The sequence below is a fragment of the Grampus griseus genome, assembly GCF_964374135.1.
Source record: "Grampus griseus genome assembly, chromosome: 3".
Taxonomy (NCBI): Eukaryota; Metazoa; Chordata; class Mammalia; order Artiodactyla; family Delphinidae; genus Grampus; species Grampus griseus.
This window is the reverse complement of record NC_139019.1, coordinates 14,070,852-14,085,051: the sequence shown is the minus strand read 5'-3', so window position 1 is coordinate 14,085,051 and position 14,200 is coordinate 14,070,852. Positions and strand designations below refer to the sequence as shown.

At 48.4% G+C, this 14,200-nt stretch overlaps 1 protein-coding gene across 1 annotated transcript in view; it reads left to right on the top strand.

Moving 5' to 3' along the window:
• The window catches only part of MYO10 (myosin X), a gene marked incomplete at its 5' end in the record, with an annotated part of 218,166 nt that extends 209,131 nt beyond the window's left edge, over positions 1-9,035 (top strand). Inside the window, 6 exon segments of the mRNA XM_082651004.1 lie at positions 569-776; positions 1,463-1,599; positions 2,931-3,051; positions 3,470-3,922; positions 6,014-6,205; positions 7,604-9,035. Coding sequence (XP_082507130.1) covers positions 569-776; positions 1,463-1,599; positions 2,931-3,051; positions 3,470-3,922; positions 6,014-6,205; positions 7,604-7,705 — 1,213 coding nt within the window. The 3' untranslated portion in view covers positions 7,706-9,035.
• Between the last annotated feature and the right edge of the window lie 5,165 nt (positions 9,036-14,200).

The window sequence follows — 14,200 nt, the reverse complement described above, 5'->3', positions numbered from 1 at the left end:
ACAGAAGACACCTTGTGTGGGTCGGGCTCCTAGGTCACCCGAGCTGACTTACGGGGCACAGACGACCTTTTTCCCCTCTAAGCCACACGGGGCTGATCCAGGGACAGGTCCCTTTGGGTGTAACGTCCTGAAGTGTAGGACGTTGATAAATTTAATTACCACTACTCTGTATGAACAGGGAAAAAAGAAAACAACCTTGGATATTTGTTCCAGATCAAACAGGTAGAGGCTGTCTGATTCAGCTTCTGATTAACTGTGGAAAGAGAATTTTCATGCAGTAGTGTGAGGCACGTGGCTCTTTCAAATCTAATAGCTCTGCAGAGGTCAGCTAGTAGCAGAAGTTGCTCCGGGTCATACTTGGGCTCTTTGGTCTTTGGATTTTCTCTCTCTCTTCTTTTTTTTTTTTTTGGTCCTTAAACAGCCCAGGATGAGCTAGGGAAGCGGCTAGCGTTTGCTCTGCACTGGGACCCCATTCACCGTGTTGGTCTGCACCACGTTGAAGCCGCCCGGTTCCCCGTAGCCAGCCGTCCTCAGATCTTGCAATTAACAGTTAGTGTTTGGCTCCTAGGATACGGGAACAGTTTCCAGGAACCGAGATGGAAAAATACGCCCTCTTCATTTACGAATCTCTCAAGAAAACCAAATGCAGAGAGTTTGTGCCTTCCCGAGATGAAATCGAAGCGCTGATCCATCGGCAGGAGATGACGTCCACAGTGTATTGCCACGGCGGCGGCTCCTGCAAGATCACCATCAGCTCCCACACCACAGCCGGGGAGGTGAGGGAGAGGCGCAGCTGCCCACGTGCTTACTTATGTCAGGAAAACTGGGCGCAGTTAGGCTGACTGTCGTGCACAGTTGCGGCTGGCATGGTTCAGCTGCTCAGTAACCAAGGAAACAGACGTAATCCTACTAATGAAGAAGCAGTGATACCTAGTAGAGATTGCGGACCTGACTCAGCTGCGTCTGCTCTGACGAGGGTTTAGCCTCTCACTTCTGCAGTGTTTTTCTGTTTGCCACACAAATATCTAGCACGTTGGGTGAACGTGTTTTCATTTTTCCTTCTTTTTTCAGTTTAAACTTAGTACCGTAAAACCAACTGGCTAAAAGGAATAGTGCAGTAAAACCCTGAAAAGCTGGTGTAGCAGAGATGCCAGTGGAAATTGCTATGAGTTCGTGAATTTATCAGGCAAACGGGCTTTAGTTTTCACGCGCTTACGGGTTTGCAAGAAACCGGCCGGCATCTGCCCCTAGCTGTGGGCAAAATAACCTGTGTTCTCTTTGGCAAGGAAGAGAGAGAACTGATTTCAAGAGAGCCAGGGAAAACAGCGCCTTGGAGATTCCATACACGACAGTGTTGGGGGGTTGCTTGGACCCTCGCGTTTGCTGGCAGCTCCCTCTGGGTTCTGATGGAGGCATATTCTAGAAGCACAGCTTCGGAAGCTGAAGTCCCCGTGTTTTCCAGGTGGTGGAGAAGCTGATCCGAGGCCTGGCCATGGAGGACAGTAGAAACATGTTTGCGCTCTTTGAGTACAACGGACACGTTGATAAAGCCGTCGAAAGCCGGACCATTGTAGCAGATGTATTAGCAAAGTTTGAAAAGTAAGTTCCTTCTCCCTGAGTGCCAGCCGATTAGAGGAAAGACGTTAAGAGCAGGAGGGTTTGAACTTTGATTCCATTTTTGGCTTCAGGGTACATTTGAGTTCATCTCATTTTGCCTGTGTTAAAGCATATGTAATTTCTCATCTCTCTCTGCTGCTGTTTCTCTTGATTCCTAGATAGAGCCACTGTCTCAAATAGGATTCACCCCGTCATTGATCCTCTACTCCATTCTTTCTCTCGGTGTCCTGCTGTCACCCTTATCTTGGAATTTTCTGATTCTCAGATTTTCACTTGTCATTAGCTTTGAAGCTGGACGAGTGGACAGAAGCCAACTTATAAACTCTTCAAACTGCATTTTGTATCTCTTGGACCTACAATATTCACATCCCCCAAGTAACACAAAAGATATTCCTCCTTTAGCATGATGCCAGTACCAATGACGAGACTCCAGCATGGCTGGGCCCTGCCCCTCCCCAGCTGCATAAGAGGGCAGGAGTAGCTTTAACTAAGAAACTGGGCTTCCCTGGTGGCGCAGTGGTTGAGAGTCCACCTGCCGATGCAGGGGACACGGGTTTGTGCCCCGGTCCGGGAAGATCCCACATGCCACGGAACGACTGGGCCTGTGAGCCGTGGCCGCTGAGCCTGCGCGTCCAGAGCCTGTGCTCCACAACGGGAGAGGCCGCAACAGTAAGAGGCCCGCGTACCGCACAGAAAAGAAAAGAAAAGAAAAGAAAAAAAAGAAATGTGTCAGGGGACCAGGAGGTTTAGAACAGCCCCAAACTTCCAAGTCCCAGAGGAAGTGACCTCCTCTCCTCAAGGTGGGCCTGGTCTAAGTGCTTTGTTGGAAATAAACCAAAATGCGATGGGGGGGAAGGGATATTCCTACTTTCTGTAAACATAGCCTCCCAAATGTTCATGTCAATTTTTATAAATATTATTATAGTTTGCGAGTCGGCAAAGGGAATGAAGGAATACGCTTTGTTTCTTTGCTTTCTATGTGTAGCTAGGACTAACCAGACTGGGACACTCGGGGAAATACTTGTTAGCTCGGTTTACCTGAAGACTGCCTGTTTGTTGTCTTAAAGTAAAACTAGGATGAAAGTGTGTTTTTCACCTCTGGGGAAGTAAAATTAGCAGGGAACTCTGATAAGCTTCACTCTGGCTCTATTTTCTCTCCCGCCATCCCCATCTCCACCCTCTCTGCTCTCTGAGCACAGACAGGATGTCTGAATCCTTGCCGAGAATACACCATATGCAGTGAACTCCCTGTGGGTCACCCATGGCCCATTTCTCATTTTGCTTTCTGAGTCTCTCTCAACTTCCGTCTGTAGGCTGGCTGCCACATCAGAGGTGGGTGACCAGCCCTGGAAGTTCTACTTCAAACTTTACTGCTTCCTGGACACAGACAACGTGCCAGAAGACAGCGTGGAATTTGCGTTCATGTTTGAACAGGTACATGGAGCTCTTAGGCTCCTTTGCAGACGGGCAGGGGTGAAACCCGTTCATACCCCTCGTACGTTAACTGCTAGTTCTTGGAAATCACGCGTGGCAGTAGAATTCCCAGCATGGACAGGGTCAGCTGCTCTTTCATTCGTTTGTAGAAGGAAACTTCTACACGTATTATATGAACTCCTGGGCCAGGAACTGTTCTAGTTGGGACAGGGGAGAGGGTACGGGGGGAGCAATAAGAAATAAGATAGATATACGTGTTCAGTGGTATCCATGCGAGGGAGAACCTTGGGGTGCCACGGGAGGGTTAGGGTACAATTTTAAGGAAGGTGGCCTTTGGTGGAACAAGGGAGCAAGCCAGGCGGGCGTGGTGTCGCACAGCCATGCCTGGCCCATAGCGCCGCTGACCGCCTTGTTGCAGGCCCACGAAGCCGTCGTCCACGGCCACTACCCGGCCCCCGAGGAGAACCTGCAGGTCCTGGCTGCCCTGCGGCTGCAGTACCTGCAGGGGGATTACACGGCCCACGCCCCAGTGCCGCCCCTGGAGGAGGTCTACTCGCTGCAGAGACTCAAGGCCCGCATCAGCCAGTCCACCAAGAGCTTCACACCGTGTGAGCGGCTGGAGAAGCGCCGCACGAGCTTCTTGGAGGGGACGCTGCGCCGGAGCTTCCGGACGGGGGCGGCGGTGCGGCAGAGGGCAGAGGAGGGGCAGATGCTGGACATGTGGGTCAAGGAGGAGGTCTCGTCCGCGCGGGCCAGCATCGTCGGCAAGTGGAAGAAGTTTCAGGGGATGAGCCAGGAGCAGGCCATGGCCAAGTACATGGCCTTGATCAAGGAGTGGCCTGGATACGGGTCGACGCTCTTTGATGTGGAGGTAAGAGCTGCCTGCTGCTTCTCGGACCCGGTTGCACCGGGGTCTGTGCGACCACCACGGTCAGGTGCCTGGGGAAGGGAGGACCTGGTGGAACACTTGGTTCTCTCACCCTCTCTTTTTAGAGCCCCCAAACTTTACCCTTCATACCCACCACCCACCCAAAGTTTTCTTCCTCCTTTACAGTAAATGCTCTCCTAATGTTAGAAGTGAGTGGAAAATTAAGGTGTCATCTATTCTTAAATAATTTCTGACTCTTTCTTATTCAAGCTATAGCCCCAACGAAAAAGTGCTGGTAAAAGTCTGCATTAAAGTTTAAAAAAAATTTTTTTTTAGAACTGTGTCCATAAAATTAGAAATTTTGGATATCCTTGGATTTTACATTTTTATCTTTTTCCCATGACTGTTTGAAGGGAAGAATTTCTATTTCACAATTTGAATTTGGCTAAACTCAATCAACCCAGTACTGATTCATATCCTTTTATTTTTAAACATCTCTATTGGAGTATAATTGCTTTACAATGGTGTGTTAGTTTCTGCTTTACAACAAAGTGAATCAGTTATACATATACATATGTTCCCATATCTCCTCCCTCTTGCGTCTCCCTCCCTCCCACCCTCCCTATCCCACCCCTCTAGGTGGTCACAAAGCACCGAGCTGATCTCCCTGTGCTATGCGGCTGCTTCCCACTAGCTATCTATTTTACGTTTGGTAGTGTATATATGTCCATGCCACTCTCTCACTTTGTCACAGCTTACCCTTCCCCCTCCCCATATCCTCAAGTCCATGCTCTAGAGTGAAGTAAGTCAGAAAGAGAAGAACAAATACCATATGCTAACACATATATATGGAATGTAAGAAGAAAAAAAAAGGTCATGAAGAACCTAGGGGTAAGACAGGAATAAAGACACAGACCTTTTTTTTTTTTTTTTTAAGTAGACCATTTATGGAAAGAAAATCTTACTAATGATTGAGATCAAGGCTTGGCAAACTGCAGCCCGTGGGCCAAATCCTGCCTGCCTCCTTTTTTGTAAAAAAAAGTTTTATTGCCACACAGCAGGGCTCATTCCTTTACATATTTTTCTCTGGCTGCTTTTACACTGAAATGGCAGAGTTGAGTACGTATGACAGAGACCACAAAGCCTAAAATATTCACTATCTGTCCTCTAACAGATAAGGTTGCCAGTGCTTGGTCTAGATAAACCAGCCCTTGGTCTGTTTTTCTTATGATCATAATCATTCAGCATGTTATCTGATGACTTTTAAATGAAGCTCTGTAAAAATCTAAATGTTGATCATATATTCCAAGATCCTTTCATGACTTTTCATTGGATGCTATCTTTGGGTTGGTTGGTTGGTTGATTGATTCAATTACCTTTGTTTTTAAGTATAAATCAGATGCTTTGTACAAGTACCTCCTCTTTTGTGTCACCAGTGTGTACCCCTCCTGATTCCCATGGCCCTGTGTTGTCATCCCCTACAGCCAGCCCGGCTCTTATTTTCCTCCACTGATCCATGCAGGAAGGTCTGTTGTTAAACCAATGAGATCGACCACCATACACACTTAAGGTCATTGCGACTCCTTGTCACGAGACGTGTTTTTCAAGAGGAGCCCAAACTGCTCAGCACAGATTGGGAGAATTTCCCTCTGTGATCCTAGATTTTGTATTTGAAGAATAATCATCCAAAACAGGAAGGGGAGGCAGAACTAGAGATAGAAGAGAGTAGCCCTGGCTCGGGCTGCTTGATTCGCTGGGGAAACGCCGTCAAGTTCCACGGCTACGGCCACCTCCGCGTAGCTAATCCAGATGGCCAGGAGAGTGATGATGTTGAGAGGTGGAGAGTCCAAGCAAGATGTTGGATTTACCAAGTAGGATTCCTCAAATGCACAGGATTGATCAGCTGGTCAGAAATCCATCAAGGCCGCCAAAGAGCCACCATTTCTCATATCTTGTGTTTCAACGCCCCCAGCATAAGGACACGCTGAATGCACTCAGCATTCTTTGCAGAGTGCTGGACTCAAAGCCTCTCTTGTGGTTTCTATGTTCTGTTTCTAACTTTTATGATCTCTTGCACTAACTCTCGCCCCGCAGTGCAAGGAAGGCGGCTTTCCCCAGGACCTCTGGCTGGGCGTCAGCGCAGACGCCGTGTCTGTCTACAAGCGCGGGGAGGGGAGACCGTTGGAAGTCTTCCAGTACGAGCACATTCTCTCCTTCGGGGCCCCCCTGGCCAACACGTACAAGATCGTCGTCGATGAGAGGGAGCTGCTCTTTGAAACCAGTGAGGTAAGAGGCAAATCTTTCATCCGTGGCCTTGACAAAAGAGGAAAACAGCACCCCGTTTCCTGACGCCTTTGACCAAGTAATTTTATTTGGATATTTCGCTTTTAAGACATAGGAAGATACAGCATGGTGCGCCTTCCCCAGCTGCAGGTTTCTCACAGGCCAGAATCTCACAGCCCCACATTTGTTCTGTGTACCTCTGCAACAGAGAAATCTGGTTCCCTTGTACCCTTGTAGGAAAAGAAGAGAAAGAGAAGTGATGTAGAGGTCCAATATATATATATATAGCTTGGCAATAAAGCCTTGTGGAGCTTACTAGACGAGGTGGCAGTGGATCGCAGCTGTGAGACGTGGGTCTGCCAGTGTCCACGGAGCCGGAGGGAGCGAACGGCAGAGCGTCCTGGACAGAGCTAATTCTAGCTGACAGAAAACACCTCTATATATGTGTGCCATCCCGCTCCAAAGCGTAAAATGCAGTGATAATAATAACGATACTACAAGAAGCCTGTTGAGGTCTCCACATAGGGAGCTGCTAGCAAGCAAAGGTGGGAAGTGGGCAGGAATCACACGCTGCCCGTTTGGCTGTTGGTGTACAGTGATGGAGAGGAGGCGCTGTGCAGGAGGGTGGAAAGAGGTGGGGCTTTGACTGGAGGGCCCCAGGCGCCAGGCTGCCGGGTTTGCACAACTCCAGTAAACAGCGCGGAACTGCCGTGGGCTCTTGGTGTGTGATGTGTAACAACAGTGCTTTTACAAACAGTGTGGGGTGGGATTGGAAGGGAAGAGAGATCAGGGAAATGGGAGCCAGTTAGGATGCCTTCACAGGGACGCAGGCCAGCCATCAGGAGGGACGGGCCAGAAGGGGAGGCAGTGAACGCACCATGAAATAGCTACTGCTGGACTCTCAGAACTGGCAGGGAACAGAACGGGCACACGAGGCTCTGCCAGCTCCTCGGGCCTCAGCTCTGTGTCTCCAGCTGCATCACGAGGTTTTGACCAGCACGATAGGATGCAATCTTTAAAAGCTGTGATTGTGGGCTCTATCTTCAGTGGGGACAGTGACCCGAGCCCTGACCCTACCCACACACTGTAGTGTCATCTGGTGGGGGGCTTTTTGTCTTGCAAAATCTGACAGTTTTACATCAGGCAACCACCAGGTGGCACACGTCATACGTGGAAAGGCCACGAGTCCCCCTTCTACCCAACGAGGAATAGGGAAAAGCAGCTCTAACTCTTGGCTTCCTACACAGCCTGCGCCGTGGATTCGCACGGCAGGCTGGTGGCTTTTGCTGGGAGGACGGGCCCCCGCCTGCCCGCGCTGGGCAGAGGATGTCTGGTTATTAGCCTGGGTCCCCTGGCCCCTCAGAAACTTGTGACCGTGGGCCGATTCTGCTCCCCCGGCAGGTGGTAGACGTGGCCAAGCTCATGAAAGCCTACATCAGCATGATCGTGAAGAAGCGCTACAGCACCTCGCGCTCCGTGAGCAGCCAGGGCAGCTCCAGGTGAAGGTGGCCGTGAGTCCATGTGAATTGAGCATCTCCACGTGCTGCCCCCTCGGCCCCAGCCGGCTCCTGCACCTGCAGCCCAAGGCGAGGCTGCCCAGGCTTTCCAGAAGCCCCTCGTCGGAGGGCGGTGTCTCGGGGGACCTTTCATCCTGTCCACTCCAGTGATCAGTGTCTCAAGCTGTCGACCCAGTTTCCAAAGCTTTACTTCTTTTAGACGACACATGCCTTAAAAAGAGAGGAAATGAAACCCACGCTGCCACCAAAGCAGCCAGAAGTGCCTTAACTTGTGGAACCGACACTAATCCACCTGAACTGTGCTACTGAAGAGAAATGCTTTCCCTTCCTTTTAGGGGAAACTTGCTAAGCTTGAGGGGGGTGGAGGGGGGGCATTGATCCATCTATTCTGCACTAACCTCCCAGCCTGATTTCCCCCGGGAGGGAAGGTGAGGGAGTGGGGAGGGGGGACAGAGGGAGAGCAAGAGGACGACGGTCTATTTTAGTTGGAGCGCTGCTGGCAGCCTTCCTCATCGGACGTATATTAACTTTTTCTGTTTCATCTTTTAAGTGCATGCGCCTGCCCGTGCACGCATGTGTCCATAAACCCATCACTTTCATCATTGTTCATGAGCATTGAAAGCAAAGGGAAAGAGGATGTGCAATGGCGTAACGTCTGTATATTTTAATAGTTCAGAGTGAGAGTCGTCAGCTGTTACTTTACAAGGTGGTTTTATTAACAACCCGGAATCCTGGAGTTTCCTGTCTTTGCTGTATTCCGAAAGCCACATTTTGACTCCAGTTTTGTTTCACGTGTAGCAAAATCTGCAATCTGTGTCTGCTGTGTTACAAACAGATATGCAGCCTACAGATAACTGTATTTATAAACCACTCTTAAACAGCTGGCTCTAAGGCTGTTTTTAGAACCGTATGAAGGCATTTTGGAGTCCTTAGTTTCTATGAGATTTAAGTTAAAAAATGTTTCTTGGAAGGTTAGCTCGTATCACTCTGGGTAGGTTGCAACATAACCATGTTGGAATATGGGGGAAAGATGCTACCTTCCTTGAAAGCATAACACATGAGTGGATCTTTAAAGGACCCTGACGTTCAATGCTGAGGTTTTAATAAAATACACACCTATTTTATCCCACGTGTATAATGGTGGTCTGAACAAGGCCCCTGTAAATAAGTCAGCATTTATGACCAGAAGAAAAATACTCTGGTCTTGGACTTCTATTTTTATACAGAGAAGTTGTAAAGACTTAGGCCAACTAAGTCTACCCACAAAGAAAAAGGAAAGTTGCCTTACCCCTATGGACAGCCATGCGGAATCATTGTTTGATGGCTCAAGAAAGTCTGACAATAAAAGATATTAGTTAACGTGCAGTGTAATTTCTTTATGGGGCAGCTCTGAATACCATATGGACTTGGTTTTTGCTGGGTTTTGGTTTTAATGCTTTGGGCTTCAAAGGGTTGAAGCTGTGGGTTCCATGCACTTGATCACCAGGTCTAAAAGCAAACACATATAGATGTCTCAGCTGCTTTTTTAGACACAGAGCGTGACTCCCAGAAAGCTGAGGAGGTGAAAGACCAGGTTCGAGGAAATCACAGCAATCTGAGGACTTGAATCGTGGGTGTCGGAGCGCCCCCTGTAGCTGAGCCCCAGGATTCCTGATGGCGAAAGCATGCTCCTGCATCCACTGGCAGCGCTGATCGCTGTGAGCACGATACAGGGGGAGCTTATTTAGCGACCCATTTACCCAAAGAACTAGCCGGGGACGTGGGTCTCACCTGCACGGGCTCCTCGGCCGGACACAGCACATGAGCCGTCCCCTCTGTCCCTCTCTAAGCGCTGTGTGTCCGGGAGACCCCTCTTCCCACTCCACAGGGATTGGGAGACGACCTGAAGCCAGGGGCTGCCCCAGCGCCTGTGGCCTCGAGGTGACGAGAGGGAAGGTGAGCTAAGACTCGGATATTTTCTTGTCCTTGTTTTCATTTCAGGCCCTGCGAGCGGCTGGCAGAAGTGCCTTTCCCACTGCCCACCACTCAGGATTCCCTCTGTAACTTCTCACACCCCGCAAGGCTGCCCCGCACCCCCAATTACAGATGAGGAATTAGGCAGAGAAAAGCAAAGCGACTCCACTAAGGCGTTGCAGCAACACCAGAGCTAGGACCCAGGTCTCTTTACACAAAGGCCTTTCCTCGTCAATAGCTTCATTGTAACATTTTATTTAGAAACAATTATAGATTCACAGGAAGTTGCCATGAAGGTAAAGAGAGGCCTGTACACCCTTCACCGGCTGTGTCCCCAGTGGTAACATCTTATACAACCGCAGAAAATACCACAACTAAGAAACGAACACTGACTTTTCTTCCATCCACAGAGTTGATTCTGATTTCACCAGATTGACACGTACTCGTTTGTGGGTGAGGTTAATAGGTTTGAACGGGCCCGTGGAGTAATTTTGAGTCCGCTTATTGCAGAGAAAGGCATCAATATGAAAGATGGCATCGCTGCAGACTTAGAAACCTAGTTGTTTTTTCATTTGTCTTCATTTTTAATTCTTTTGAAAGAGGATACACATAGGTGAGGTTTTTCTTTAATTCAAACAGTGGGAGTAAAGTGACTTTTCCTCCCAGCCATGATCCCCGGTTTACCCATTTTCCTTCCCCAGAAACAGCTATTTTTACCATTTTCTGGAATATCGTTCCAGAAATGTTTCGAGCATACACTCACGTAAATATTCCCATCCCCTTCCCTTTTAAAAAATACATAAAAGCATAAATTCTTTTGCACCTTGCTTTTTTCCCCAGAATATTTTAGATGTGATTCCACATGATACCTCTAGAGGCGCCTAATCCTTTTAGTGTCCTAGACAGCTTTGGAGAGAGGAAAGAAAAGAGGCCCCTTGATTCCTCTCTTAAAATAGTTCAGAAATGTAAGAAAGCAAACTCTTATTTATAAGACTTTTTACTCAGCACCTTAAGTTGAGATCACATACACACTTATAGTAAAATTCTGTATTTAATCTATCTCATCCATTGGGATCTTTGATATATTCTAGAAGTACGTTTATGTCTACTGGGTATAAAAGTACGTGCTTTAGAGAGCATGAAAATCCTCACCCACCAAAGCTTACTATCTAATAGGGACCAAAACAAGCACACGTAAAACTAAATTTAACCAGCACCTTTATGCCTGTTTTGTACAATTGACCAAAGAAGCATCATTGACATGAGGGGAAATATTGGACCTGGATTCCAGATTTGGCATTGCGATTTTCGGAGTATATAATTTTGATCTTTTAGGTCAGGGGTCAGGAAACTACAGCCCAAAGGCCAACCAGCTTTTTTTTTTTTTTTTTAATGCCGTACGCGGGCCTCTCACTGCTGTGGCCTCTCCCGTTGCGGAGCACAGGCTCCGGACGTGCAGGCTCAGCAGCCATGGCTCACGGGCCCAGCCGCTCCGTGGCATGTGGGATCTTCCCGGACCGGGGCACGAACTCGTGTCCCCCTGCATCGCAGGCGGACCCTCAACCACTGCGCCACCAGGGAAGCCCCCCAACCAGCTTTTTAAATAAAGTTTTATTGGAACAGATCTCTACCTGTTGATTTGTGTGGTGTCTAGAGGTGTGATTTCCCTACAGCAGCAGAGTTGACCGTTTGTGACAGGACCTCCTGCAAAGCTGAACGTACTTACTCTCTGGGCCTTTGTAGAGTTTGTAGACCCCTGTTTTAGATGATTCTACAAGTATACCATCTCCTTTATAACCAATCGTTGGCTCTAGAATTTTGATTCCACACGTTAGGCAAGGAATATAGTCTGCAGGTCGGAGACGGTTGCTTTGTGCTTCTTGTCAACTATATTGAATGACCTCCCTGGTTTCCCTCCCTGCATTTCTCATCATAGATTGGCTTAGCATCACCCCTCGTTTCTACTTGATCAGTACCCAGATTTTGACTAGAGCTTCTCCAGGACAGAAACTGTCTTCCCCACACACACTCCAAGAAAGCCAGCACGGTGCCCACCGGGAGCGTCACGGGCTGAGCTTAGCCAGACATAGTGAACGAGTCCCAGCCTCAGCTCTCGAGAAGTTCTGGAGATCAGACAAATTCAGGTGAAAACGCTAAATGCCCACCCAAGGTCACACAGCAGGGGGCGGGCGAATTTCAGGAAGTAGCGTTTCAGGGGCCCAAAGCAGGGGGGTGGATGTGGCTGGGATGGGGGGTGGGGGAACCCGAGGGGAAGAGGTGGGGCATCTTCATCTGGTCTTGCCCTACGGCAGGGGCTAAGGATTCCTGGAGCATGAGCACGGGGGTGGAGGTGTCAGGGCAAAGGTCAGAAGCCATGCCACGGCCCCCTCTGCCCCAGCCCCAGATGGCATCTTCACTGGCCTCTAGGCTTCCACCCTTGGTACCCTTCACCTCCCTCCCTGACCTGTGTAGGCTGTTCTCCACAGACCAGACGCCCAGAGGTGTCTTTATCAAACATAAATCCAAAATATCCCTCTTCTACTTAAAACTCTCCTGTAACCTTCTAACCAAAAGATGCATCTCTACTACGTGCCCTGTGTTTTCCATCCCACTTGTCTCTGGCCTTGTCTCATGCACGCTCTACCTCACCCATGTTTCAGCCCATAAGCTGGCTCTTATCTGGCAGCACATATCTCGGCCCTGCTTTCATTTTGCCCCCCTTTTGTCAGTCCCCCAACTTAGAGCATCTGCTGCTCAGCAGTGGGAAGGTGACCCTGACATTTCCTGCTGAGACCCAGTGTCTGTACTCAGGATGACAGGAGCTGTAATTCCCAGGCACCCGGAGCCCTGGCAGCAGTTCATTTACGGGCTCCCCAGGGGAAAACAGTCCTACTTGGTAATGTTTGCTGATTCTCATGGTGGCAATATTCCCACCATGGCTGACTTCAAGCTCCAAGGTGACGTCACTGAACGCAGAGTTGAAACGACATGCACGGTCGGCTCTCCAAAGCTGGCAGAAGCTGGGTCCTGCGCCCCATGGAAAGGACACATCAATAATAACGTTTCAGTAAAAATCAACATCTTATTCAGAGGAAAACCTCTGAAGGAAGTAAAAAAGAAGGCGCTTAGAAAGCCTGAAGCATTTTGAGTGAGGGAAGATTACGTGGAAAAAGTAAATATGTTTTCAGAGGATGTATTCGTTGCCTATATTTAGTTTTCCCAAGAACTTTTATTTTCTCTTTCAAGTAATAACAGGATCGAGTTGATTAGCAGTTTGCGACATAAACAGGGTCTACTGCCTCTGAGGCATCCAGACGTTTGCTCGGTGGGAACCAATTGCTAGTTCTCACCGTTCCCTCCTGACACGCCAGGAAAGAAAATGAATAATTCCTATAACTCTGATCTCTTGGCGGAATTGTTCTTTGTAAGTTTACTTAGTGACTTGACACTGAGGAAATTTAATAGGCCTCTTGATTAGAGATAAGAAAACCCCAAGGATCAACACCAACCAGAACATAATTTAATTAACTTTAATTTACTAAGTATTTACTAAATTCTTGCTCTTTGAATAAAAAAGCCAAACACTCTCTCAGTGGGGTTTGCAAAGGAAACCCAAGAACTGTCTTAAGTTGCTTAGAGCCCAGTTGGAGATAAAATATATAAATATATGAAATAGGAAGTCGATTTGTATCAGAGCAAGAGTATATGGACCATTGCATATGTGTTGAAAGGTCCAGAAAACAAGAATGCTAGGAGGAGGGTTTTCAAAGGTGAATATCGAGCCGAAAAATGCATGTTCGTGATGTGTAGTCCGAACTCATGCCCATGGAACAACGAATGAAGAAACTCCATGAGGCAGAAGGGAGCAAAGTGTGGATTTCTAAGTAATTCCTTCTTATGCTCTCCTTTCACTGTGTTTTTCCCTCGACCATCTCTCTGATGTGACCGGCATTTGTTACCATTTGCTCAGCACGTGTTACGGTGCCTGGTACACCACGACCATCATCTTATTGTGTCCTCCCAGTGACCACGATGTAGGTGTTGGCAAACCTATTGTACGTTGAGGATATTGGGATTTAGAAAGTAATTTATTTAACTAGCTGTAACAGCTTGGCTGTGTTAACAAGTCACTCCAAAATCCAGTGGCTGAAACCACAGTCCTTTATTGAGGGCATGATTCTATAGGTGCGCAGTTTGAGCTGGGCTCAGCTGGGCAGTTCCCTGCTGGGCTCACTCATGACTCTGCAGGCCAGCTGCACAAAGATCACCTTCGTTGATCTTACCTTGGCTTCCTCCTGTGTCTGGGGCCTCAGATGGGATGGCTGAGCTCTGCTCCGTGGGATCTCCCATCCCCCCGCTTAGCTGGCATTGGCGGATTCACATGGCCTTTGGCAAGGTCTCAAGAAAGCTAGGAGGGACAGGCAAAGTCTCGTGAGGCTTAGGTTTAAAACAGGCACATGGTTAATTCTGCCACATTCTATTGGCTAAAGCAAGACCCAGTGCCAGACCAGAACCAAGAGATGGGGAA